The 27,632-nt window shown below is 39.1% G+C and overlaps 1 protein-coding gene across 2 annotated transcripts in view; it reads left to right on the plus strand.

Moving 5' to 3' along the window:
• The window catches only part of MTREX (Mtr4 exosome RNA helicase), a 122,801-nt gene that overhangs the window by 68,973 nt on the left and 26,196 nt on the right, over positions 1–27,632 (plus strand). The window contains exons 19-22 of one of the 2 annotated variants that reach the window (XM_049863768.1): positions 9,205–9,333; positions 16,042–16,152; positions 18,664–18,852; positions 25,338–25,501. In XM_049863768.1, coding sequence (XP_049719725.1) covers positions 9,205–9,333; positions 16,042–16,152; positions 18,664–18,852; positions 25,338–25,501 — 593 coding nt within the window. The remainder of the gene's footprint in view (positions 1–9,204; positions 9,334–16,041; positions 16,153–18,663; positions 18,853–25,337; positions 25,502–27,632) is intronic. The other variant, XM_049863773.1, reaches the window with a different exon arrangement.

A 27,632-nucleotide genomic window follows, 5' to 3' on the forward strand; every position in this document is an offset into this window, starting at 1 on the left:
TTTGGCTTTATCCGTCAGGAGTAGATTTTTCGTACTGCTCAGACGAGAGTAGGAAGGAAGGAAGCAGTCTTCAGATACCATAAACTCTCACTGTTCTAACTGAATTTTAACAGGTTTTATTTGCTGGCTCTTCCTTTATTTGCTGTATGCCCTTTAGACTGTTTCCGGAGAAGTAGGTTTTTTTGTTTTGTTTTTGTTTTTTAGAATTTTCTCCAGTTTTGCTGGAGAGTAGGTTCACAGAGTTGCTCATGCAGTCCTGCTTGAAGTTAATCTCAGTTTTTACATTTTTAGGAAAGAAAAATCGTAAGAGATAAACAGACAACACACACACACACATATAGATGACACGCACATATATCTATGGATAGTTTTTAAAATTATCTGCCTGTATTGATCTTTAATGAGTGTGTAAGAGTACTGCTAGTTGATGAGAGTTCTTTTAGGCAAAGATGGGATGGGGACTTGAAAGGGACATATTCATTTTTTTGTTGTTGTTGTTTAAATTGATGGTATAACTCATTTTTTCCAAAGAACTGCTTATATTTGTTCACAAAAAATGGGAAGTACATTTTTATTGCTTTTGGAATCTAGGCCAAAATACTAATCCAAAGATTTTTGTGGCCAGTAGAGTTTGCCAAAGGCAGAGGGAGAATACGGACAGAAGGAAATAGTTTGAGGCATTTTGAAGAAAAAAATTTAACAGTAAATATTTCGTACTGTTTGTTTCTTTACGTTCTTGGGAATGCAAAAAAATATGTTTTAATTTGGTGATTTCAGTTTATAGCTGGAAATTAGCCACACTTTAAAAAGAATAAAGACAAGCTAGGACGAGAAAGTGTAAGTTATGTGACCAAGAACTGAAAAATTAGAACCTGTGTGGAAAAATTACAAGAATTTAGGCTAGGACAGTCAGCGGGAGGCCAAATAGAACACTTAATAACTATTTTCTCTTAATGTGAAAGATCACTTTGTTGACCAGACCTTGCAGAGTACAGAACTGGAAGAACAGAAAAATTTTGTAATATTAAGTTTCAACAGCAAAATTTCATGTGTTGCTACAATAAGGAAGATGTTCATATGTGTTTTCCTAGTAATATTTAAGTATATTTCAGTAATGTTGGTCTTCTATTACTATTTGAAAGACAATTGCTCTGATACATAAATTATCGTACAGCAGAAGGCATGATTGATTAGACCTTAGATCTCAAGAATCATGGTTTTATTAGAAAACATAAAATCTAAAAAGTCTTTGATAAAATGATAACCACAATATAGAAGTGTCAGAATATGGGTAATAATATCTCTACTTCATGTAGTTTCCTTATGTAATTGCAGTGCTTTGAAGGGAAGAGACTCATTTTCTAGTAATGATCATTTCTTTTAGTTTCTTTTTCATGTTAAAGTATAATATTAAACAAAATTATGAACTAATCATTAGAAACAAAAGTAGTGTATTTTATATCACAATTGACAATGGTTTCTTAATGATCATACTATTAGAATTGTTTTCTTATCCAGTGGAGCATGTTGAAGGATGCACAGAGACAGCCTTCTTTTTATGAAATAAACATTCACTGCATAGTGTGTGCCCAGGCACAATGCCAAATGCTGAGAATATAGTCCCTGAATACATGGAACTTAAAACTTGTTGGACCAGTTTTTAAAAATTAATAACTTCTTTTTTTTTTAATTTTTTAAAATAATTTTTATTGTGCTTTAAGTGAAAGTTTGAAAATTAAGTCAGTCTCTCACACAAAACCCCATATACACCTTGCTACACACTTCCAATTACTCTCCCCCTAATGAGACAGCCTGCTCTCTCCCTGTACTCTCTCTTTTAGTATCCATCTCACCAGCTTCTAACCCCATCCACTCTCTCATCTCCCCTCCAGGCAGGAGATGCCAACATAGTCTCAAGTGTCCACCTGATCCAAGAAGCTCACTCCTCACCAGCATCCCTCTCCAACCAATTCTCCAGTCCAACCCATGTCTGAAGAGTTGGCTTTGGGAATGATTCCTGTCCTGGGCCAACAGAAGGTCTGGGGGCCATGACCACCGGGGTCCTTCTAGTCTCAGACCATTAAGTCTGGTCTTACGAGAATTTGGGGTCTGTATCCCACTGCTCTCCTGTTCCCTCAGGGGTTCTCTGTTGTGTTCCCTCAAAGGGCAGTCATCGGTTGTAGCAGGGCACCATCTAGTTCTTCTGGTCTCAGAATGATGTAATCTCTGGTTCATGTGGGCCTTTCTGTCTCTTGGGCTCATAATCGCCTTGTGTCCTTGATGTTCTTCATTTTCCTTTGCTCCAGGTGGGTTGAGACCAATTGATGCATCTTAGATGGCTGCTTGCTAGCGTTTAAGACCCCAGACGCCACTCTTCCAAAGTGGGATGCAAAATGTTATCTTAATAGATTTTATTATGCCAATTGACTTAGATGTCCCCTGAAACCATGGTCCCCAGACTCCTGCCCCTGCTATGCTGGCCTTCGAAGTATTCAGTTTATTCAGGAAACTTCTTTGCTTTTGGATTAGTCCAGTTGTGCTGACCTCCCCTGTATTGTGTGCTGTCTTTCCCATCACCTAAAGTAGTTCTTATCTACCGTCTAATTACAGAATGCCCTTCTCCCACCCTCCCTCCCTCGCCCCTCTCGTAACCACAAAAGAATGTTTTCTTTTCAGTTTAAACTATTTCTCAAGTTCTTATACTGGTGGTCTTATACAATATTTGTCCTTTTGCAACTGAATAATTTCACTCAGCATAATGCCTTCTGGGTTCCTCCATGTTATCAAATGTTTCACAGATTCCTCACTGTTCTTCATCAATGTGTAGTATTCCACTGTGTGAATATAGCACAATTTATTTATCCATTCATCCGTTGATGTGCACCTTGGTTGCTTCCATCTTTTTGCTATTGTAAACAGTACTACAGTAAACATGGGTGTGCATATATCTGTTCATGTAAGGGTTCTTATTTCTCTAGGATATATTCCAAGGAGTGGGATTGCTGGATCGTATGGTAGTTCTATTTCTAGCTTTTTAAGGAAGTGCCAAATGGATTTCCAAAGTAGTTGTACCATTTTACATTCCCACCAGCAGTGTATAAGGGTTCCAGTCTCTCCACGGCCTCTCCAACATTTATTCTTTTGTGTTTTTTCCTTTAATGCCAGCCTTGTTGGAGTAAGATGAAATCTCATTGTAGTTTTGATCTGCTTTTCTCTAATGGCTAATGATCGTGAACATTTCCTCATGTATCTGTTAGCTACCTGAATGTCTTCTTTAGTAAAGTGTCTATTCATATCTTTTGCCCATTTTTCAATTGGGCTGTTTGTCCTTTTGCAGTTGAGTTTTTGCAGTATCGCGTAGATTTTAGAGATAAGGCGCTGATCAGAAATGTCATAGCTAAAAACTTCTTCCCTGTCTGTAGGTAGTCTTTTTACTCTTTTGGTGAAGTCTTTGAATGAGCATAGGTGTTTGATTTTTAGGAGCTCCCAGTTATCTATTTTTTCTTCTGCATTGTTAGTAATGTTTTGTAGATTTAATAGTTATCTAGTTTTTCTTCTGCATTGTTAGTTATGTTTTGTATACTGTTTCTGCCATGTATTAGGGCTCCTAACATTGTCCCTATTTTTTCTTCCATGACCTTTATCGTTTTAGATTTTATATTTAGGTCTTTGATCCATTTTGAGCTCATTTTTGTGCATGGAGTGAGGTATGGGTCTTGTTTCATTATTTTGCAGGTGGATATCCAGTTATGCCAGCACCATTTGATAAAAAGACAGTATTTTTCCCATTTAACTGATTTGGGGTCTTTGTCAAATATCAACTGCTCATATGTGGATGGAATTATGTCTGGATTCTCAATTCTGTTCCATTGGTCCATGTTTCTGTTGTTGTACCAGTACAAGGCTGTTTTGACTACTGTGGCGGTATAATAGGTTCTAAAATCAGGTAAAGTAAGGCCTCCCACTTTGTTCTTCTTTTTCAGTAATGCCTTATTTATCCGGGGCCTCTTTCCCTTCCATATGAAGTTAGTGATTTGTTTCCCCATCTCATTAAAGAATATCCTTGAGATTTTGATCAGAATTGCATTAAATGTATAGATCACCTTTGGTAGAATAGACATTTTTATAATGTTAAGTCTTCCTATCCGTGAGCAAGGTATGTTCTTCCACTTTTGTAAGTCTCTCTTGGTTTTCTTGCAGAAGTGTACTGTAGTTTTCTTTGTATAATTCTTTTACATCTCTGGTAAGATTTTATCTTCTTGGGGGCTACTGTAAATGGCATTGATTTGGTGATTTCCTCTTCGATGTTCTTTTTGTTGGTATAGGGGAATCCAACTGATTTTTGTATGTTTATCTTGTATCCCGATACTCTGCTGAACTCTTCTATTAGTTTCAGTAGTTTTCTGGAGGATTCCTTAGGGTTTTCTGTGTATAAGATCATGTCATTGGCAAATACAGATACTTTTACTTCTTCCTTGCCAATCTGGATGCCTTTTATTTCTTTATCTAGCCTAATTGCTCTGGCTAGGACCTCCCGCACCATGTTGGATAAGAGTAGTGGTAAAGGGTATCCCTGTCTGGTTCCCGATCTCAATGGAAATGTTTTCAGGCTCTCTCCATTTAGGATGATGTTGGCTGTTGGCTTTGTATAAATGTCCTTCATGATGTTGAGGAATTTTCTTTCTATTCCTATTTTGCTGAGAGTTTTTATCATGAATGAGTGTTGAACTTTGTCAAATGTCTTTTCTGCATCAATTGATAAAATCATGTGATTCTTTTCTTTGGTTTTAGTTATGTGGTGGATTACATTAATTGTTTTTCTAATGTTGAACCATCCCTGCATACCTGGTATGAATCCCACTTGGTCATGGTGAATTCTTTTTTTGATATGTTGTTCAAGTCTATTGGCTAGAATTTTGTTGAGGATTTTTCCATCTACATTCATGAGGGATATGGGTCTGTAATTTTCTTTTCTTGTGGTGTCTTTACCAGGTTTTGGTATCAGGGATATGGTGGCTTCATAGAATGAGTTTTGTAGTATTCCGTCCTTTTCTATCCTCTGAAATACCTTTAGTAGTAGTCGTGTTAACTCTTCTTTGAAAGTTTAGTAGAACTCTGTAGTGAAACCCTCTGGACCAGGGCTTTTTTTTTGTTGGGATTGTTTTGATTACCTTTTCAATCTCTTCCTTTGTTATGGGTCTATTTAGTTGTTCTACCTCTGTGTTAGTTTAGGTGGGTAGTGTGTTTCTAGGCATTCATCCATTTCTTCTAGGTTTTCAAATTTGTTTGAGCATAGTTTTTCATATCTGATATGATTCTTTTAATTTCAGTTGGGTCTGTTGTAATATCGCCCATATCATTTCTTATTCAGGTTATTTGCTTCCTCTCCTGTTTTTGTCAGTTTGGACAGTGGTTTATCAATTTTGTTAATTTTTTTCAAAAACCAACTTTTGGTCTTGTTAATTCTTTCAGTTGTTTTTCTGTTTTCTGTTTCATTTCGTTCAGCTCTAATTTTTATTATGTGTTTTCTTCTGGTGCCTGTGGGTTTCTTTTGTTGCTCTCTTTCTGTTTGTTCAAGTTGTAGGGATAATTCTTTGATTTTGGCCCTTCTTGATTTAAACTGGCCTCTGAGCACTGCTTTTGGTGTGTCCCAGAGGTTCTGATAGGAAGTGTTTTCATTCTCATTGGATTCTATGAATTTCTTTATTCCATCCTTAATGTCTTCTATAATCCAGTCTTTTTTGAGCAGGGTATTGTTCAGTTTCCAAGTGTTTGATTTCTTTTCCCTGCTTTTTCTGTTATTGATTTCCACTTTTATGGCCTTATGGTCAAAGAAGATGCTTTGTAATATTTCAGTGTTTTGGATTCTGCTAAGGCTTGCTTTATGACCTAATATGTGGTCTGGTGTAGAGAATGTTCCATGTGCACTAGAAAAGAAAGTATAGTTGGTTGTTGTTTGGTGGATTGTTCTGTATATGTCTACAAGGTCAAGTTGGTTGATTGTGGCATTTAGACCTTCCTAGTCTTTATTGAGCTTCTTTCTGGATACCTGTCCACCGAAAGTGGTGTGTTGAAGTCTCCTACTATTGTTGTTGAGCTGTCTATCTCACTTTTCAATGCTGATAGAGTTTGTTTTACGTATCTTGGAGCCCTGTGATTGGGTGCATAAATATTCAGTATGGTTATATCTTCTTGGTGTATTGTCCCTTTAATCATTATGTAGTGTCCTCCGTTATCCTTTCTGATGGATTTAACTTTAAAGTCTGTTTTTTGATTGTTGTTTGCTTGATATATTTTTTCCATCCTTTGAGTTTAGTTTGTGTCGCTAAGATGTGTCTCTTGTAGGCAGCATATAGACGGATCTTGTTTTTTAATCCATTCTGCCACTCTCTGCCTGTTTATTGGTGCATTTAGTCCATTTACATTCAGGGTAATTATGGATAGGTATGAATTTAGTGCTATCATTTTGATGTCTTTTTGTGTGTTGACAGTTTCTTTTTCCCCCTTGATTTTATGTGCTGAGTAGATTTTCCTTAAATGTTGTCCTTTCCTCATCTTTGTTGTTGGTTTTTTTTCTGCTGAGTCTGTATTTTCCCTTGTATTTTATTTTGATGAGTAGGATAGTTTGTCTCCTTTGTGGTTACCTTATTATTTACCTCTATTTTTCTGAATTTAGAACTAACTTTTATTTCTTTGTATCGCTGTATCTTCCTCTCCATATGGAAGGTGTATGATTACATTTCTTATTCTCTCTTTATTATTTTAATGTTGTGTTCTTTTATATAATAACATCACTGTTACCCTGCTTTGGCCTTTTTTTTTTTTTTTTAATCTTTGTTTTTTTTTGTATTTCCCTGTCTGGGTTGACTTCTGATTGCTCTGCCCAGTGTTCTAGTCTTGGGTTGATTCCTGATATTATTGATTTTCTAACCAAAGAACTCCCTTTAGTATCTTTTGTAGAGTTGGTTTGGTTTTTACAAATTCCCTCAACTTGTGTTTATCTGGAAATGTCTTAATTTTACCTTCATATTTAAGAGATGGTTTTGATGGATATATGATTCTTGGCAGGCAGTTTTTTTCCTTCAGTTTTTTAAATATGTCATCCCATTGCCTTCTTGCATGCATGGTTTCTGTCGAGTAGTCTAAGCCTCTTATTGGTTCTTCTTTGTAGGTGACTTTTCGTTTATCCCTCGCTGCTGCTGTAATTCTCTCTTTATCTTTGGTTTTGGCAGGTTTGATTATTATATGTCTTGGTGACTTTCTTTTAACATGGAGTTCAGTGAGCATCTTGGATAGATATTGTCTCATCTTTCACAATATCAGGGAAGTTTTCTGCCAACAAACCTTCAACAATTTTCTCTGTATATTCTGTTATCCCTCCCTGTTCTATTACTCGTAGGTTATTTCTCTTGATAGAGTCCCACGTGATTCTTAAGGTTTCTTCATTTTTTAAAATTCTTTCATCTGATTTTTCTTCAAATTTATTAGTGCCAAGTGATTTATCTTCAAGTTGAGAAATTCTAGCTTCTACTTGCTCAGTTATGCTCTTTTGACTTTGTATTGAGTTACCTAATTCTGTAATTTTATTGTTAATCTTCTGAATTTCTGATTGCTGTCTGTCTGTCTGTGGATTTTTCCAGCTTATTACACTTTTCATTATGTTCCTGAATAATCTTTCTAATTTCTTTAGTTGCTTTATCTGTGTTTTCCTTGGCTTGTTCTGCACATTGCCTCATTTCCTTCCTGATGTCTTGAGGGTTCTGTATATTAAACTTTTGTATTCTGCATCTGGTAATTCCAGGAATGCACTTTCATCTAAAAGAACCCTTGATTCTTTGTTTTGAGAGCTTGTTGACATGATCATGGTCTGTTTATGTGACTTGATGTTGACTGTTGTCTCCTAGCCATCTATAAGTTATTGTATTAGTTTATGCTTGCTTACTGTGTTGTAGCTGCTTGCTTTGTTTTATTTTGGTATACCCCTATGGGTTGCCTGAGTGAGCTAGCTTGATTATTTTCGCCTTTGGAGCTCTGGCATCCTGTTCCCAGCTGGCTAGAGCTGTTAACCGGTGTATCAGTTTAGGAGTCCAGTCAGTTTTCTTGTATGAATTCAGCTCAGTTTCCAGGTGGCTGATATCAAGTGTGTGGTACAGGCTCTGTCCTACAGTCATAGAGGGCCAGGGGTGATTGGCATATATACCGATATCTGATTGCAGCAGGGAGTCACACTTTGAACAAGGCAGGGGGCTGAGAACTGACCCCCAAGTGTCTTGGAGGAAAAAGTGTCTGTTCCCTAGAGCGTGCTGGTGGGTGGGTTCTGCAGAGAGGCCGTGGGCACCCGATGTTTTTGGCTGTGAGGACCGGGAGGTACCAGTTATCTTTGGACCCCTGTTGCAGGTGGCTGGGTGACCTGAGTGGAGTTACCAGTCCTTAGGTCCCTGATGTGGGTAGGTGAGGACCTTATTTAATAGCAAAGCAATGTCGAACATCAAACACCCACCTCTCCACCACACAGCTGTAATGGTTGGAGTTTGCCAACAAGGGCCTGTTCTCCCAAAATAGGTCCATACAGGTCCATGCAGAAGGGAAAGGTGCTCAAGATCCATGGATGGTTTATGCCTAGACAGGAGCCACTTCTATTTTGAGCTCTCCTGGTTAATGGAGCTGTCAAATTATCTTTTCCCCCCCAGTTGCAAATTTTTTCCTTCCTCAAGGCTGGGAGGATGGCTCTAGGCGCTCATCAGTGTCTATCTCAGACCCAGGGATTCAGCCGCTGAAGCTGACTTGGGGGTGGGAGAGGGTGCGGTAAAATATACGCAGGTACTTAGGTTTTGCCGAGAGTGCTATTCTCCTTAGATTCCAGAGGTGTGAGTAGGCTGTGTGGCTGGCTGCTTCCCTCTGAGGAGACTGTGGCCGCACGCTAGTACCAGACCGCTGCCACCGCTCCAGGAATGGTGCCTGAGGGCTCCCCGTGATTCAGGTCCGGTAACTCCTCTCCACTTCTGAACGGTCTCTTCTTCCCCCTGCCCCGCGGTTCATTGTGTAAGCTTGGCTTTGATGCTCAGGGATCCCAGCTTGTCACAAATATCGTTTCACTTGTTTTTTTCGGGTCTTTGTTGTGAAAAGGGCTCGCTGGAAGCGTCTGTCTATTCCCCCATCTTTGCTCCACCTCAATAACTTCTTTTATTTTGTGTTTTTTCCTAGCCTAATTCTGGTGAACTGGATCCCTTATATGTAGTAGAAGTACTTCTGCGCTGTAGCAAAGAGAGCTTGAAGAATTCAGCTACTGAGGCTGCAAAACCAGCTAAACCTGACGAGAAAGGAGAGATGCAGGTTTTTACTTTAATTTTCACCTTCATAGTTCAGAGATTTTTTGTGAATTATTTACAGTTACTACACTTCCTGAGTGTAATCATAATGAACGTATTTGCATCTTTTCTAAATTGGAAGTTTTCAAGGTATTTTCAAGTATATTAAGAGCAGTCGTGGATTGAATTGTGTCCCCAGAAAATACATGTTGAAAACTTAACCCCTGAAACTGTAAATGTGACTGTGTTTGCAAATAGGGAGATTTCTTTTGTTATGGTGTTTGGTTACATTGAGGTCATACCAGTGTAGGGTAGTTCTAAACCTAATCACTTCTGAGTTATAAAAAGGCCAGAATAGACCTAGAGACATTAAGAGCAAGCAGATGCCAAGGAACGCCAAGGAACTCCTGGTCCTACTGACAAGGAAGGGCCTCCCCGTAGAGCCATGCCCTAAATTTGGACTTCTGTTCTCCTGAACTGTGAGAAAATAAAATCCTTTTTCTTTAAAGCCACCCAGTTGAGTTTTTTGTTACAGCAGCATTAGGTAACTGAGACAAGAGCCATCGAAAATATCAGTAGATGACTAATAACATTTTAATCTTCCTTTATCAAATTATGAAAAGGTAAAATGATGACAAGTGAAGGAGAAAGAATTTATTTACTTTACATGGGGCTATGAAGATGTTTTGTTATCGTTTTTATGATAAATTTATTGTTTGAATCCATCCATGTGGTTTATTTCATTCCTGTGTAAATAATGATTGAAACGTTATTTGAGTAGTGAAAATTCTGTCCTTTAGCTTTTTTAATTAAGATCATCTAATTTATATATGCCTTTAAGTAAATGCAGGACATTTGTCATATTCCTTGAATTTCTTCTGTTTTAAGTAAATGCAGGACATTTGTCATATTCCTTGAATTTCTTCTGTTTTTGTAGTTGTTGTTAGTTGCCATTGAGTTAGCTCCAACTCATTGACCATATGTGTAAGAGAACAAAATATTGCCCGGTCCTGTGCTGTCTTCATGATCATTGTTATGTTTGAATCTACTGTTACGGCTATTGTGTCAGTCCTTGTCATTGAGTATTTTCCTAGTCTTCGCTGACCTTTTACTTTGCTTATGATACGTCCAGAGTGAGGCAGCCGAAGTCTCACCATCCTCACTTCTAAGTAGCGTATTCGTTGTGTTTCTCCTAAGACTGATTTATTCATTGTTCTGGCGGTCCACAGTATATTCCGTATTCTTCACCAACACCACAATTTGAATGCATCAGTGCTGTCTTTTTCATTGTCCAGCTTTTGCATGCGTATGAGGCAATTCAGAATATCGTGGCTTGGGTCAGGTGCACCTTAGTCAGCACAGTAATTCTTTGCTTTTGAAAACTTCAAAGAGGTCTTTTGCATTAGATTTGCTTAATGAAATATGACATTTGATTTCTTGACTGCTGCTTCCATGGATATTGATTGTTGATCCAAGCAGAATGAAATTGTTGACAACTTCAGTTTTTTCCTCCGTTTATCATGATGTTTGATTTTTATAGTAGTATAAATAAAATACTTGTAGGTAAAATCTTATTGCAGAAATTCTGATTATTATTGAAAGTCATACTGAAATTTTAAAATTTTATATTTTATGAAATCTTAAACTGAAATTTTAAAACTTTTATATATATGGTCTATTGGCCAGGTCTTTTAGGAAATGTCACTCTAATAATATTTGTTATAATAAATTTTGGTATGTAGAAAGAAAAAGCTGCTGCAGAAGCTTCGTAGGCTGCTTCTTTGCGTCAATAAATGACTGAGGAATTAGGAATTTGCAGTATTTAAAAGGGTGGTTCATTATTTATCATTTAAAAATAACTGTTTAAAAGTATAAATACTTACTATTTCCAGTACCACCTAGCTCTTGGTTTCTGTTCCCTTGATCTTCTAATTTCATAACCTCAAGAATTCTACCACCAAGTGAAACTAGTTGTTTTTTTTTTTCTAATAACACTTAATTTACAGATTGACTGTTTAACTATAATAAAAAAAAAAAATATGGGGCTAAAACTCCTACAGTTTGGCTAAATCATGGTACTTCTTCACATGAAACCTTAAAACTGTTTTCTAAGAAAATGTTCTAGGCAGCCATGACTGATACATTACAGTTAACATTTTAGATGAAATCTGTTTGCTGTCTGTCCCTGTTCTAGAACCAAGTATCATTAAGCATAGTAGTTGTACCTGTTTTACTTATATATGCTGAGAAGCTTTGCAGTACTTAATAATCATGATTTGGTTCACTTCAACAAACAACCTCTCCAGGGAAGTCGTCACTGAACCTGGGCAAACTAAATGCCTTTCCTCTGCTCCTACAGCATTTTCTATTCAGTTTCTTTCAGGCTGCAGAGCTAAGGACATTAAGATAGAGAGTTGTTAATATATATAACAATCTCTGCCTTGAAGGGGCTTAATGAGAGAGTGCTTTGTGCTCAAAGAGCTAGTGAAAGATGAAAGATGAAGCCTCTAACTGCCCGGGACGGGGTGTGGGAGGAGGAGCGGGTAAGCAAACATAAGTAAAGAAGATTCTACAGAGAAAGTACTGACATTTGAGCAAACTTACAGAACTATTTAGAGCTTTTTCAGATAACATTGGCATTCCAGGGGAAGTGGCACAGAGAGAGCATGAAACATTCCTCTTTAAAAAAAAAAAAACTCCAAGTTCAATTTTATATGGCAAAATCATAAAACAGAGAGGAGAACTTAGCTTAAAGAATATGCATGTTATATTGTTTGTAATAGGAGTCCTACGCATAGGGAATTTTTATGGGCAGTTGGTAAGGAAGTCTCAACTCAAAACTGTAGTGCCTATATAGCCGTATTCATTTTGTGGGCTGCATCAGACTTCCTCTGCTTGAGACGTGAGATGCAAGTGGGGTTTCCATAGCCACTTTTCCTACCCTCTGAGTGTGTATGATTCCAAATTTACCTTTTTCAAATGTGTCTGACTTTGTCCCCTTTTAACAGCTAATTCATAACCATTAAATAAAGTGATACTGTCAGGAAGTGAAGACCACCATTCAAATACTGTCAGGAAATTAAAACCGTAATTGCAGAGTCTAGATAAGTAATAAATGATTTCTCTTTTGTTTATCTAGGCAAGGAAGTAGCATGCAGCATTAGATTTTTTAGAAAATCTATGAAAGGACAGGGACTAGAAGATAAAAGATCATAACTACATCCCCTCCTAACTTACCAGCTGTCTCAGCTGACATTTTGCATTTATGACAATAGTAAAACTACTCTCCAGCCATTTTGCACTTTAATTACGTACCTCTGGCAATAACGAATGCCAGGGTACAGCGCGAGAGTAATGTTGGCTGTGATGGTTAAGGTTATGAATCAGCTTGGTTTGGCAGTTACGTCATGATGTAGTCGTCCTCCATTTTCACATAACATTGATTTTCCCATAACGACTTGGTGTTTGAAACTTAACCATGTCTATAAGTGAGGAGTGGGCATATACACTTAAGATATATAACAACTGCCTGAGACTAGAGATACCCTACAATAGTTGTGACAGAGTGAAATTTGGCAGTTATGGCATTGTTTTTTAATTATGCTTTAGGTGAAAGTCTACAGCACCAATGAGTTTCTCGTTCAAAAATTTATACACAAAGTGTTCCGTGACATTGGCTGCAATGTGTCAGCACTCTTCCCCTTTCCACCACAGGTTCTCTGTGTCCATTCATCCAGTTTTCCTGTCCCTTCCTACCTTCTCATCTTTGATTTTGGACAGGTATTGCCCATTTGGCTTCATGTATTTGATTGAACTAAGAAGCACATTCCTCAAGTGTGTTATTGTTTGTTTTATGGGCTTGTCTAATCTTTGGCTGAAAGGTGGACTTGAGTTCTGAGTTAGCTGGGTGTGCGAGAGCCATAGTTGCGGGTGTTCCTCCAGTCTCTACCAGACCAGTAAGTCTGGTCTTCTTTTGTGAATTTGAATTTTCTGTATTTTTCTCCCAGTTTGTCCAGGACCCTCTGTTGTGATCCCTATCACAGTGGTTGGGTGGTGGTAGACAGGTACCATCTAGTTTTTCTGGGCAGAGGCTGCTAGAGGCTGTGGTTCATGTGGTCCATTAGTCCTTTAGACTAATACTTTCCTTGCATCTTTAGTTTTCCTCATTCTCCTTTGCTCTAGACGGGGTGGAACTAATAGATGTAGCTTAGGTGGCCACGCTGAAGCTTTTGAGACCCCAGATGCTACTCATGGAATGTATACTTTTACAAATTGAAATCAGATCATTTTGGATAAAAACTTTGAAAATACTTAAAATGTTGTTGGTTCTGACTCATAGCAACCCTGTGCACAACACAACGAAACACTGCCCGGTCCTGAGCCATCCTTACAGTCGTCGTTATGCTTGAGCTTATTGTTGAAGCCACTGTGTCAGTCTGCCTGGTTGAGGGTCTTCCTCTTTTCCGCAGACCCTGTACTCTGCCAAGCATGATGCCCTCTCCAGGGACTGATCTCTGCTGACAACATGTCCAAAATATGTAAGATGAAGTCTCGCCACCCTTGTTTCTAAGGAGTGTTCTGGCTGTACTTCTCCCAAGACAGATTTGTTCGTTCTTTTGTCAGTCCATGATATATTCAGCATTCTTCGCCAACACCACAGTTCAAAGGCATCAGTTCTTCTTTGGTCTTCCTTATTCATTGTCCAGCTTTCACATGCATATGATGCGATTGACCATGGCTTGAGTCAGGCGCACCTTAGTTTTAAGGTGATGTCTTTGCTTTTCAACACTTTAAAGAGGTCCTTTGCAGCAGATTTACCCAATGCGATGCGTCTTTTGATTTCTTGACTGCTGCTTCCATGGCTGTTGATTGTGGATCCAAGTAAAATGAAATCCTTGACAACTTCAACCTTTTCTCCGTTTATCCTGATGTTGCTTATTGGTCTGGTTGTGAGGATTTTTGTTTTCTTTATGTTGAGGTGCAATCCATACTGAAGGCTGTGGTCTTTGATCTTCATTGGTAAGTGCTTCAAGTCCTGTTTGCTTTCAGCAAGCGAGGTTGTGTCATCTGCATAACGCAGGTTGTTAATGAGTCTTCTTCCAATCCTGATGCCCCGTTCTTCTTCATATAGTCCAGCTTCTAGGATTATTTGCTCAGCATACAGATTGAATAGGTATGGTGAAAGGATACAACCCTGACACACAACTTCCCTGACTTTAAACCACTCAGTATCCCCTCATTCTGTCTGAACAACTGCCTCTTGATCTATGTACAGGTTCCTCATGAGCACAATTAAGTGTTCTGGAATTCCAGTTCTTTGCAATGTTATCCATAATTTGTTATGATCCACACAGCTGAATGCCTTTGCATAGTCATTAAAACACAGGTAAACATCCTTCTGGTATTCTCTGCTTTCAGCCAGGATCCATCTGACCTCAGCAGTGATATCCCTGGTTTCATGTACTCTTCTGCAATCAGCCTGAATTTCTGGCAGTTGTTTGTCGATATACTCCTACAGCCATTTTTGAATGATCTTCAGCAGAATTTTGCTTACATGTGATATTAATGATACTGTTCTATCCTGAAGTACAGTGCTATCGGTGATACTTAGCTGATGTAAAGTCTTTGTCTAGGAAGTCCAAGGTCTGGACTTTATTACAGTTTCTGTTGACAGCTTTTTCCCTGTATATGGGCAGCACCCATGTACAGTTGCCATCCTGTCAGTTCTGACTCAGCAGCCCCATGTGTGTCAAAGTAGAACTGTGCTCCATAGGGTTTTCAGTGGCTGATTTTTGGAAATAGATTGCCAGGCCTTTCTTTTGAGGCACTTCTCAGTGGACTCAAACCTCCAACTTTTTGATTAGCAGCTGAGAGCATATTAACTGTTTGCACCACCCAGGGACTCCAGTGATTGGACATAGATTCCCTTGAATGTTTGGAACCAATAAGCCTCCCAGTCTTTCCTGAGCTTTTCTGTATGCTGGGACATGCCTTTAGCACTTAGCCAGGCAGTTGACAACTTCCCTTTAGCCTTCACTTCCTGCTTGCGCAGTCTCAAGTTGAGCCAGGAGTGTTAATTTAGGGCCTTCTCACACGTTTCTTGCAAACGCACACAGCCCTATGTATCCGCATGGCCTTGTAGATCCCTAGAGATATGTTGGAGCTTTTCAGAGTCCCCTGTTGTTAGTTGCTGTCAACTCAGCTCTGACTCATGGCGGCCCATGTGTAACACAACAAAATGTTGCCTGGTCCTGTGCCATCTTCATAATCACTTTTATGTTGAGTCCACTGTTGCAGCCATCGTGTTAATCCATCTTGTTGAGGGTTTCCCTCACCCTTGCTGCCCCTCTGCTTTATCAAATATGTCCTCCAGCAATCAGTTCTTCCTTATGGTACATCCAAAGTTAGCAAGTTGAAGTCTTGGACAGTAGTCGGTGATCTGTGGAGTTTTCATTGGCTAATTTGTGGAAGTGGATTGCCAGGCCTTTCGTCTTAGTCTGTCTTAGGCTGGAAACTCTGCTAAAACGTGTCTACCACAAGTGACCCTACTGGTATTTGAAATACTGGTGGCATAGCTTTCAGCATCATAGCAACATGCAAGCCACCACAGCACAATATATTGTCACATATTCTAAATGCAGCTTCTTTTTAAGGATCCCAGTTGAATTTAGAAATGGCAGAGTTTGAAAATGTGTACTTTCAATTGTAATATTATGTAACTTTTTGTTGGTAGGTTGTTCCAGTTTTGGTGCATCTCCTGACTGCTATCAGCAGTGTTAGGCTTTACATTCCCAAAGACCTTCGACCAGTGGACAACAGGCAGAGTGTTTTAAAATCAATACAGGTATGTGTGTTAATTTTATAAATTAAATATAAATAGTAGGGTTTATGGAAACCCTGGTGGTATAGTGGTTAAGAGCTACAGCTACTAACCAAAAGGTCTGCAGTTCGAATCCACCAGGCACTCCTTGGAAACTCTGTGGGGCAGTTCTACTCTGTCCTATAGGGTCACTACGAGTTGGAATCGACTCGACGGCAGTGGGTTTGGTTTTTTATGGTTTTTTAGTAGGATTTATAATGAGACATTGAAATGCTTTTAAATATATTACTTTCTTTTAGAAATACTTAACATGATTTATAAACACCAAAAGTGGCAATCTCTTTTAATAAAAATAGTGGTAGTAGATCTGCATGTTAATTGCCCTCTCTTTGAATCCACCAATAAAGTGAGGTGCTAAAGGGGAGCTGACAGAGGAAACAGTGGAGTATGCATTTTCACTATTATGTCCTAAACGTGTTTGTTTTATTCATTATATTAAAAGTTTTATATTATAAAATAATTTGCCAGGACTTTTATAGCTATTTTTTAGTCTACCTGATAAATAGATAAAATAGTTTTTATTTCCTATTTATTTTACATAGGAAAAATTGTGGCTTTCTAGAACAAATTTTTTCCCAGTGTCAGGGGCGGGGAGTGACTTTGTTGAAGTTACTTAGTCAGCAAGCATTTGAGTAGTATGTACTGTACTGCGAAGGCCTGTACTAGAATCTGAGAAAACAAAGATGAGTAAAACAGGATGTTTTCTGTATAGAATAGCAGTTTTTAAGCTGGGGTCCATAGGTGGGCTCCCTGAAGTGAATGATTCTCTTGACAATTTTACAAAATTTTATGTGCATTTGGATGTTAAAAAAAAAATGCCTAAAAGTTTAAGAACCATTGGTTTGGTGATATGTAAATATAATAAGTTCATTGTAGTATAAGTTTCACTGAATTTGTTTGCCTAATATCTTCAAAATAATGGTACAGGTATAAATGGAAATATACATTGCCGTTATTAAATTAATGAGAATATTGCTATCCTGAAAAAATGATGACTTTATGCTTTAGAATTAGGTCAGTTTTCAATTTACCAAATAAACTTCAACTGAAATGAATTTTTCTTGAAGCCTGTTGGCATATTTTAGGCTTGTCTTATTTATTAGTCTTAAAGGATACTGTGCTATGTCAGGTGGCAAGATATTTCAGCCTTGACATTAGCCTTAGTAATAATCTCACTGAGCCTTAGTTTTCCCTCATTATTTAAACAAAGAGATTGGACTGTGACCATAGACCCCCTCAGTCTTCCATAAATGTTTACATTAAAAAAAAAAAAAATTAGTCACTATATATTGGGAAACCAGAGGAGGAAGAATCAGGGAAATGAGCTTGTTGACTAAACCCTTCACTTTATGACTAAAGATTTCCCTTTTGATGCATAATTATACCTCTTTAAACTTTAGAACTAAAATTGCATTTTCTTTGTTAGTAAATTCCATGCCTGTGATTCAGATTCTTTATGTATAAAAGTTGGCCAGGTTGACCTATAAGATTCTGTGATTTTGTACTGGCAACTAGCCCCCTTTGAGGAGGGCAAACTTACATCTAGAAACTGTACTATAGGCGCTTCACAAAGATAACAACCTCTTGAAACCACTTGCATTATTGGCATATTTAGAACACCATTGTTCAAATGTTTATGAACCCTTTAAAACCAAAAAACCAAACCTAGTTCTGTTGAGTCGATTCCAACTCATAGCAACCCTGTAGGACAGAGTAGAACTGCCCCATAGAGTTTCCAAGGAGCGCCTGGCGGATTTGAACTGCCAACCCTTTGGTTACCAGCTCTAGCACTTAACCATTATGCCACCAGGGTTTCCATGAACCCTTTATATCCGTGTTATTTTAATCTTAACATGCTCCTCTCCTTTCCCCACCCAGCTACCTATAGTCTATCCTATCTTTAAGGCCAATCTAAGACCTGAAAATCTCCCAAGAGGATACCAGCCTATAGTGAGCTGAGCTCACGTGCTCATTATATTCAACAGTTAATCAAGTAGAAAAAAAAGTTTATGTTTTTTCATTCAGTAGTGCCTTCCCTAGGAATCTGTCTCAAGGAAATAATCTGAAAATTGGAAACGATTTACACATAGGAGATGTTCAGTGCAGGAGTTTTAATGAAGGCAAAAACTTACAACAACATGAATATATAGTAATGGGTTTACCAGGAAGTTGTGCCACATCCAAAACCATTGAAATAAGTAATACAGTAGATTTAGTAGTAAACTATGATACATCTGTAAATCATAGGATAGTGACTAAAAAAGTTTTCAAGACAAATAGAAAAATACCATCCAATTTAAGTAGCATAAAGAAAAATTAAATAAGCATTTGTATTTCTAAAATTATGTAAAGAGCATTCCTTTTATTTTTATGTTTATATATACAGAAAGAAAATTAAAAGGAAATACCGGTTTAGGTTAGTCTTACTAATTTTGTCTGTTAGATGAAAAATGAATTTTAAATACTTTGTTTCAGGAAGTTCAGAAACGTTTTCCTGATGGTGTTCCCTTATTAGATCCCATTGATGATATGGGTATTCAAGATCAAGGACTCAAAAAAGTCATCCAGAAAGTAGAAGCTTTTGAGCATCGAATGTATTCTCATCCACTTCACAATGATCCAAATTTGGAAACTGTGTATACGCTTTGTGAAAAAAAAGCACAGGTATGGCAGAAACTTAGTTTTACTGCAGAATTCTGTATATTTCACTAAATAAAAAAAATAAGGGAGGATTTATTATTTTCCTTTTACATTAGGTTCTTCAACTAAAACAGAAAAATGCCTAGCGATCTTTTTTTTTTAAATAATTTTTTAATGATTTTTTTCCATGGATAAAAGTTCTGTTTCTCAACTTTTTTTTTTTAATAATACTTTATTGTGTTTTAGGTGAAAATTTACACAGCTAACTAGGTTCTCATTTAACAGTTTTATATAAATTATTCCGTGCCATTGGTTACAATTTTTACAGTATGTCAGCACTCTCATTGTTTCCATTCTGTGGTCTTCTGTTGATCTAGCTTCCCCTCCCCTCCTTGCCCTCTCCTCTTTGCTTTTGGGCAAATGTTGACTGTTTGGTCTCGTATAGTTAATTGTTTAAGGGAGCACATTACTCACAGATGATATTGTTTATTTTATAAGCCGATCTATTATTTGGCTGAAAGGTGACCTGCAGAAATAGCTTTAAATCCAAGTTCAAAGGTTATCTTAGGGCAGTCGTCTTAGGCTTCCTCTCCTGGTCTATTTTAGGGATTTGCGTTTTGTTCTACATTTTTTTCCCATTCTATCTGGGACCTTCTATTATGTCTCTGGTCAAAATGGTTAGTAGTGGTAGCCGGGCACCATCTAGTTCTTCTGGCCTCGGTTTAGAGGTTGTGGTTTATGTGGGCTGTTAGTCCCATGGACTAGTTTCTTCTTTGAGCCTTTGATTTCCTTCATATTCTTTTTCTCCATACAAGAACAGACCAGTAATTAGATGGCCGCTGGCAAGCTTTTAAGACCCCAGACACTACTCACCAATCTAGGATGTAGCACGTTATCTTTGTGAGCTGTGTTATGCCAGTTGACTAAGTTGTCCCTTGAGACTATGGTCCCAAGCCTTATAACCCAGTAAACTCATCCTGTAGATTGTTTGGATATGTCTAAGAAGACTCTGTAACTGTTCCCCCTATGTGGTTTGTTATTTATGTGGGTATATATGCAGCACACACAAACAGGTAAATATATATGCCTGCAGATACACATGCATGTGCATTTACTCACATGTGCCTTTCTGTACACACATATGCATCCATATCTCCCTATGTAACTACACACATATTTTTTGGTTGTTTTTACTGTTGTTGCAAAATTGCATGTTATATATAAAAGCATTTACCAAAATTGTCCCTTTTTCTCATATACTTCTTAGTGTCTTTATTTACCTTGGTCAGGTTGTGCTGACTTCACCCATATTTGGTCTTGCTTTTCCATCATCAAAAGTACCAAATGTCTAGTATCTAGAAAGTGACTCCCCCTCCCTCTCTCTCCCGTCCCTGGTAACCATCAAAAAACTTTGCTTTCTTTGTCCGTATCTGTTCTTGATATTTTATAATAGCAGGACCATGCAATGTTTGTCTTTTTGTGATTATTTCACTTAGCATAATGTCTTTCAGGTTTGTCCATGTGGAGAGATTTTTAGTGGACTCCCCATTATTCTTTATAGTTGTGTAGTATTCTGTTGTATGTATGTACCACAATTTGTTAATCCACTCGTCTGTTGGTGGGCACTTAGGTTGTTTCCGTCTTTTTTCTATTGTGAATAATACTGCATTGAACAAACATAAGTGTGCATGTGTTTATTCATGTCACTGCTCTTACATCTCTAGGATATATACCTAGGAGTGGGGTTGCTGGATCATAAGGTATTTCTATTTCTAGTTTTTCGAGGAAGTGCTGAACCGTTCTCTGTAGTGGTTATACCATTTTGCAGTCCCACCAGCAATGTATAAGAGTTCCAGTTCCCCTACAGCCTCACTGGCATTTGTTGTTTTCCCTTTTTTTGATCATTGTCATTTTTGCTGGTGTTAGATAGTATCTCATTGCATTGTGATTTACATCTGTCTAATGGCTAAAAATGGCTAATGCTCTTGAGCATCATTTCATGTATTTGTTGGCCACCTCAACGTCCTCTTTGGTGAAGCGTCTGTTCATGTGCTTTGCCCATTTTTTGATTGGATTGTCTTTTTGTTGAGTTGAAGTTCTGTATATTTGAGATTAGGCCCTTATTGGATATGTTGTTGCCAAAGATTTTTCCCAGTGTGGGGGTTTTCTTTTTACTCTCTTGGTAAAGTCTTTTGATGAGCATACCAAAAAAAAAAAAAAACAAACCTATTGCCGTCAAGTCGATTCCGACTCCATAGCGACTCTATAGGACAGAGTAGAACTGCCTCATAGGGTTTCCAAGGAGTGGCTGGTGGATTTGAGCTGCCGACCTTTTGGTTAGCGGCTTAGGTCCTAACCACTGCCCCACCAGGGCTCCTTGATGAGCATAAGTATTTAATTTTTAGGAGGTCCAAATTATCTAATTTATCTTGAGTTTGTGCATTTTTAGTTTTATGCAATAGTCTATTTATACCAAAAATCAGGTCCCCTAGTTTTGAACCTATGTTATCTTCCAGGAACTTTATAGTTTTAGCTTTAACATTTAGGCCTTTGATCCATTTTGAGTTAGTTTTTGTGCATGGTAGGAGGTATGGATCTTGTTTCATTTTTCTGCATATGGATATCCAGTTTTGCTAGCACCATTTGTCAAAGAGACTGTTTCTTCCCCATTGAATGGACTTTGACCCTTTGTCAAAGATCAGCTGCCCCTAGATAGATGAATTTACCTCTGGGTTCTCAATTCTATTCCATCGGTCTATGTGTCTGTCATTGAACCAGTACCAGGCTGTTTTGGTTACCATGGCTGTATAGCAAGTTTTGAGATCAGAAAGTGTGAGACTTCCTAATTTGTTGTTGTTCTTCAATAATGCATTAGCTATTCAGGGCCTCCTTTCTTTCCATATAAAGTTGGAGATTAGTTTTTCTATTTCATTAAAGAATGTTCTTGGGATTTGGATCAGGATTGCAATATATATATATATAGGTTGTTTTTGGTAGTGTTGATATTTTCACAATGTTAAGTCTTCTAGTAGCATGAAATGTTTTTGTAGATCTCTTTTAGTTTCTTGGAGTAGCATTTTATAGTTTTCTTTGTCTTTTGCATGGTTGATTAGGTTTATTCCTAGGCACTTTATCTTTTTGGGGGCTATTATAAATGGTATTGTTTTCTTGATTTCCTTTTCAGAATCCTCCTTGTTAGTGTGAAGAAACCCAGCTGATTTTTGTGTGTTGATCTTATACCCTGCCACTTTGCTGAATACTATTAGTTCCAGTAATTTTCTTGTGGAGTCTCTGGGATTTTCTGTGTATAAGATCATGTCATCAGTGCATAAGGATAGTTTTACTTCTTCCTTTCCAATTTGGATTCCATTTATTGCCTCATTGCTCTAGCTAGGACTTCTGGTACAAATTGAATAAGAGTGGTGTGGTAAAGGGCATCCTTGTCTCATTCCCGTTCTCAAGCAGAACACTCGCAATCTTTGTTGAGAATGTTGGCTGTTGGTTTTGCATATGTGCCCTTAATTATATTGAGGAATTTCCCTTCTCTTCCTATTTTGCTGAGTTTTTTTTAATCAAGAAAGGATGTTAGATTTTATGAAATGCTTTTTCTGCATTGATTGAGATGATCATGTGATTCTTACATGGTGAAATTATTTTGATTGACTTTGTAATGTTGAACCATCCTCGCATCCCTAGTATGAATCCCACTTGATCATGGTGTATTATTTTTTTGATATGCTATTGGATTCTGTTGACTTATAATTTGTTGAGAATTTTATCTATATCTGTATTTATAAGGGGTATTGGTGTGTAATTTTCTTTTTCAGTGGTCTTTGCCTGGCTTTGGTAGGAGGGTTATGCTGGCTTTATAGAATGTATTAGGAAGTATCCCTGCTTTTTCTAGGTTACAGAGTAGTTTGAGTAGAATTGGTGTCAACTCTTCTCTGAGTGTTAGAAGTCTCCAGTGAAGCCGTCTGGGCTGGAGCTTTTTTTTGTTGGGATTTTTTTGTGTGTGACATTTTCTTCTTTTGTTATTGGTCTATTCAAATTTTCTACCTCTGTTAGTTTAGGTAGGTAGGTATTTCTAGAAATTTGTCCATTTCTTCTAGGTTTTCAAATGTGTTGGAGTACAGTTTTTCAAAATATTCTGTTCTCATGCTTTTTATCTCAGTTGGTTTTGTTGTGATGTCATCCATCTCATTTCTTATTTTGGGTATTTGCATCTTTTCTTTTTTTCCCTTGTCACTTTGGCCAGCGGTTTGTCAAATTTAATGATCCTTGTGAAAGGATCAACCAACTTCTAGTCTTGTTGATTCTTTCTATTGTTTTTCTGTTTCATTTATTTTTGCTCTTATTTTTATTATTTTTTTCTGGTGACTCTGGGCTTCTTTTGCTGATCCTTTTCTTTTTGTTCGAGTTGTATTATTGAGCTATTGATTTGGGGCCTAGCTGTCTTTTTAAGCAAACTATCAACGTGAATCCGCCAGGCACTCCTTGGAAACTCTGTGGGGCAGTTCTGCTCTATCCTGTAGGGTCACTATGAGTCAGAATCGACTCAACAGCACTGGGTTATTGTTACCAACTCTGATATAAGACAAAATGAAGCTCATTTTACTCAAATTTGATGTGTGTTCTTATGTAGTTTTCTTCTTTCTTTTTATTGATATATAGTTCAGATAGCATAGACTTTACCCTTTGGAAGTATATAATTCAGTGATTTTTTAGTACATTCACAGAGTTGTACGACCATCACTACTAATTCCAGAACATTGTCATCACCCCAAAAAGAAGCCCCATACCCATTAGCATTCTCTTCTCCCTTAGCCCCTGACAACCACTAATTTACTTTCTGTCTCCATGAATTTGTCTATTCTGGACATTTCACATAAATGAAATCATACAATATGTGGGCTTTTTCGTGTGACGTCTTTCTTTTAGCATGTTTTCAAGGATCATTCGTGTTGTAGCATGAATCAGTACCTCATTCCGTTTTATGGCCACATAGTAATCCATTGGAGGTTAAGAACATGGCTGTTAAACAAAACGTCGGCAGTTCGAATCCACCAGCCACTCCTTGGAAACCCTATGGGGCAGTTCTACTCTGTCTTGTAGGGTCACTATAAGTCGAAATTGACTCAGCAGCAACAGGTTTTGTTTTAATAATTCATTATGTGGATATGCCACATTTTATTTATTCAATTAAAGGATATACAATAAGGTAGAGTTGCATTGTTTCTTACCCTCGTAGTGTTATGACAGCACATCTGTTCGTGGCAATATAAATAGTTGCTAAGAGCTTAGATTCCAGAATCTGATAACCTGGGTTTGAACCCCACCTGTATCCCTCACTAGTTCCCTGATCTTGGCCAGTTTGCTATGCCTCGGTTTTAAATGCAGATTTAATACCTTAAAGGATTGTTATAAGAATTAACTGAAATGACGTAAAGCACTAGAAGTAGGGTACACAGTAAGGCTCTAAATAAATCATCATTTGCAATTATTATAATGACCACCATCATTGACTTCATCATTTCTCATCCTCAGCTGAAACTTAAGGAACCCTCTGCAAAATTGTAAAGTCTTTGAATTTCATCATTTGAATATCCAGTCTTTTCTTTGGGCATTTGGTTTTTACTGAATTTCAAGCCTCCACTTCAGGATCCCAGTGTTTTCTTGCTCCTTACTACCATACTCTTGGTCACAGTTGAGAAGTATATAGTATTTATTAAGTGCACTTTAAAACTCATCCATTCTAACGTATGACCTCAAGATATATTTTCATTTTAAGCTTTCAGCTCTGTCAGTAAAGACCTGTTCTCTTTGCTAAAACCATTTCCAACTTTGGCAAATTTGTGATATAATTTAAAGACAAAAAGAGGAAGACTTTTCAGGGTATCACGAGGGAAATAGAGTTAGTCGTGAGGTAAGATTCTTATACTGTCATCTTTCCTTTCCCTGTTCTCTAAGCTACCTCCTTATTTCCTCAGTATGAAAAACTGGAGCTGATGGGACTTATACTTTAGGAGCATGATTAATTGTCCCGTGAATCCTGTGTTGGGAGAGCCCATTCTAATTCACAACTGACTTTTTCTCCCCTCTACAGCCTCCCTCATCTAGCTCAGAGCTTTCTAACTCTGCTCCTTCTAGACCTCCCGCCCTTCGCTCCTCATTTAAGCAAGGGTCATGCTATATTCCCCAGCTTCTTAAGTTTTTTACAACTCCTAATATCTCCCTGCCCTGCCTCAGAATTTTCAAATGAACGTTTTATATTTTCCATATTTTTAACACTTTAGCTAGTATTTAATAACTTTTCAGATACATCATTTCTCTTGAGTAATATCCTGGGAAAGCACCTAAGAAATTCCTGTATTTTTCCTCCTCTGGCATTTAAGTGTATATAGAGAAATATATTGGAAGATGTCATTATAAAATAGCTGTTTTATGAGTAAATCCCATATTACCGTGTTTGCTTTATTATTGAACTTCCTTTATACCTTTATATCCCTTAGATTGCAATAGATATTAAATCTGCAAAGCGAGAACTGAAGAAAGCAAGAACTGTCCTACAAATGGATGAGCTCAAATGTCGCAAACGAGTTTTAAGAAGGCTGGGATTTGCTACTTCTTCTGATGTCATAGAAATGAAAGGACGAGTGGCTTGTGAGATAAGCAGGTAAAACCTGAATGTTCCTATAGAAAGTTGATTTTAATATGGAATGCTGTTTTAAAATCTAGGGGCGTTAATCTTTGGGGAGAAAAAGAGCTGCCTTAAAAATAAAAAAGTTGATCCGGGGCCAAGATGGCGGACTATGTGGACGCTGCCGCGGATCCCTCTTGCAACAAAGACTCGGAAAAACGGGAATCGATCACATACATAACAATCTACGAACTCTGAACAACAAGCACAGACTTAGAGACGGAAAACGAACAAATACGGGCAGACAGCGACTGTTTTCAGAACTAGGAGCCAGCGCACCAGGCAGGTGACCTTCGGAGCTCGATCTGGGGCAGAGCCCAGGGGGGCAGACGGCACAGAAAGGAGGCCCACCCCTTCCCCCCCGAACCCATCCCGGGAGGAAGTCTAGCAGGTTGGCGTGGGCGGCGTAGGGGCGCAGCCGGAGGGAGAAGCACCCGGGAGGCAGTGACTGATCTAGGAGGGGGGAGAACAGCGTCCCAGCTGGGGTGCCGTCCCGCCGGGAGTTAGGCGAGAAGCTGACGGGGCGCGAGCGGGGGGGGGGGTCAACTATATTTCCCTAAAGTGACCCCAGGGCGGGGCCCACACATTCGTGCGGGAGGACGCACACCCAGTCCGCGCGTGTGGCGCGGCACACCAGAGGGAGAAATCCCCGGAAGTGTCTGGTCTCAAAGCAGGGAAAGCAGCATTCCAGACGAGGAGCCATTCCGCTGGGATCTGGGCGCGCGCGCGCGGGCGGGGCATGAGCGTGGGGTCCATTTTTATTACCCTGAATTGACCCAGGGGGCGGGACCACCTGGTCGTGCGAGTGACGCCCTCCCAGTTTACGCGAGAGGTGTGGCACACCGGAAGGAGAAGTCCCCGGGAGGAAGTGATTGGTCCCGAAGCGCAGAAAGTAGCGTCCCAGACGGGGTGCCGTCCTGCCGGGACTTGGGCGCGCGCACGAGCGGGGCGTGAGCGCGGAGTCCATTTTTATTGCCCTGAATTGACCCAGGGGGCGGGCCCACCTGGCCGTGCAGGTGACGCCAACCCAGTTCGCGCGAGAGGTGTGGCGCTCCGGAAGGAGAAGTCCCCGGGAGGAAGTGACTGGCTCCGGAACGGGGAAAGCAGCGTCTCAACCCGGAAGTCATCCCGCTGGGATTTGGGCGCGCGCACGGGCGGGGCGTGAGCGCGGGGTCCATTTTTATTGCCCTGAATTGACCCAGGGGGCGGGCCCACCTGGCCGTGCAGGTGACGCCAACCCAGTTCGCGCGAGAGGTGTGGCGCTCTGGAAGGAGAAGTCCCCGGGAGGAAGTGACTGGTTCCGGAACGGGGAAAGCAGCGTCTCAACCTGGAAGTCATCCCGCTGGGATTTGGGCGTGCGCACAGGCGGGGCGTGACCGCGGGACCCAATTATAATCGCCTGAATAGACCCTGGGGGCAGGCCCACCCGTTCGTGCGGGAAACGCCCACCCAGTGCCCACTAGCGGTGCCGCGCACCGGAGGAAGTCCCCAGGAGGAAGTGACTGGTTTCCGAGCAAGGAAAGCAGTGTCCTAGCCAGGGACCCATCCAGCCCGGATTTTGGCGAACGGGGGCGGAGCGTGAACGTGGTATTCAGCTCTATATTCTGTGGTGCTACACTCCTAGCTCTCAGATCCCTCCCCCACCCTCCCCAGGTGACCCCATTAACATCCGAATACCCGGAGCCAGAGAGAGACTTCAGATAGGGATCTGACTGCATTTTTTTTTAGCTGACTACTTGGAAAATATAGTTTCCCAGTGATGGCTCGGAGACAGCAGTCCATATCAAACCACATAAAGAAACAGACCATGACAGCTTCTCCAGCCCCCCAAACAAAAGAATCAAAATCTTTCCCAAATGAAGATACAATCCTGGAATTATCAGTTACAGAATATAAAAAACTAATTTACAGAATGCTTAAAGATATCACAAATGAAATTAGGATAAATGCAGAAAAAGCCAAGGAACACTCTGATAAAACTGTTGAAGAACTCAAAAAGATTATTCAAGAACATAGTGGAAAAATTAACAAGTTGCAAGAATCCATAGAGAGACAGCATGTAGAAATCCAAAAGATTAACAATAAAATTACAGAATTTGACAACGCA

This window comes from Elephas maximus, chromosome 2 (genome assembly GCF_024166365.1).
Source record: "Elephas maximus indicus isolate mEleMax1 chromosome 2, mEleMax1 primary haplotype, whole genome shotgun sequence".
Lineage (NCBI taxonomy): Eukaryota > Metazoa > Chordata > Mammalia > Proboscidea > Elephantidae > Elephas > Elephas maximus.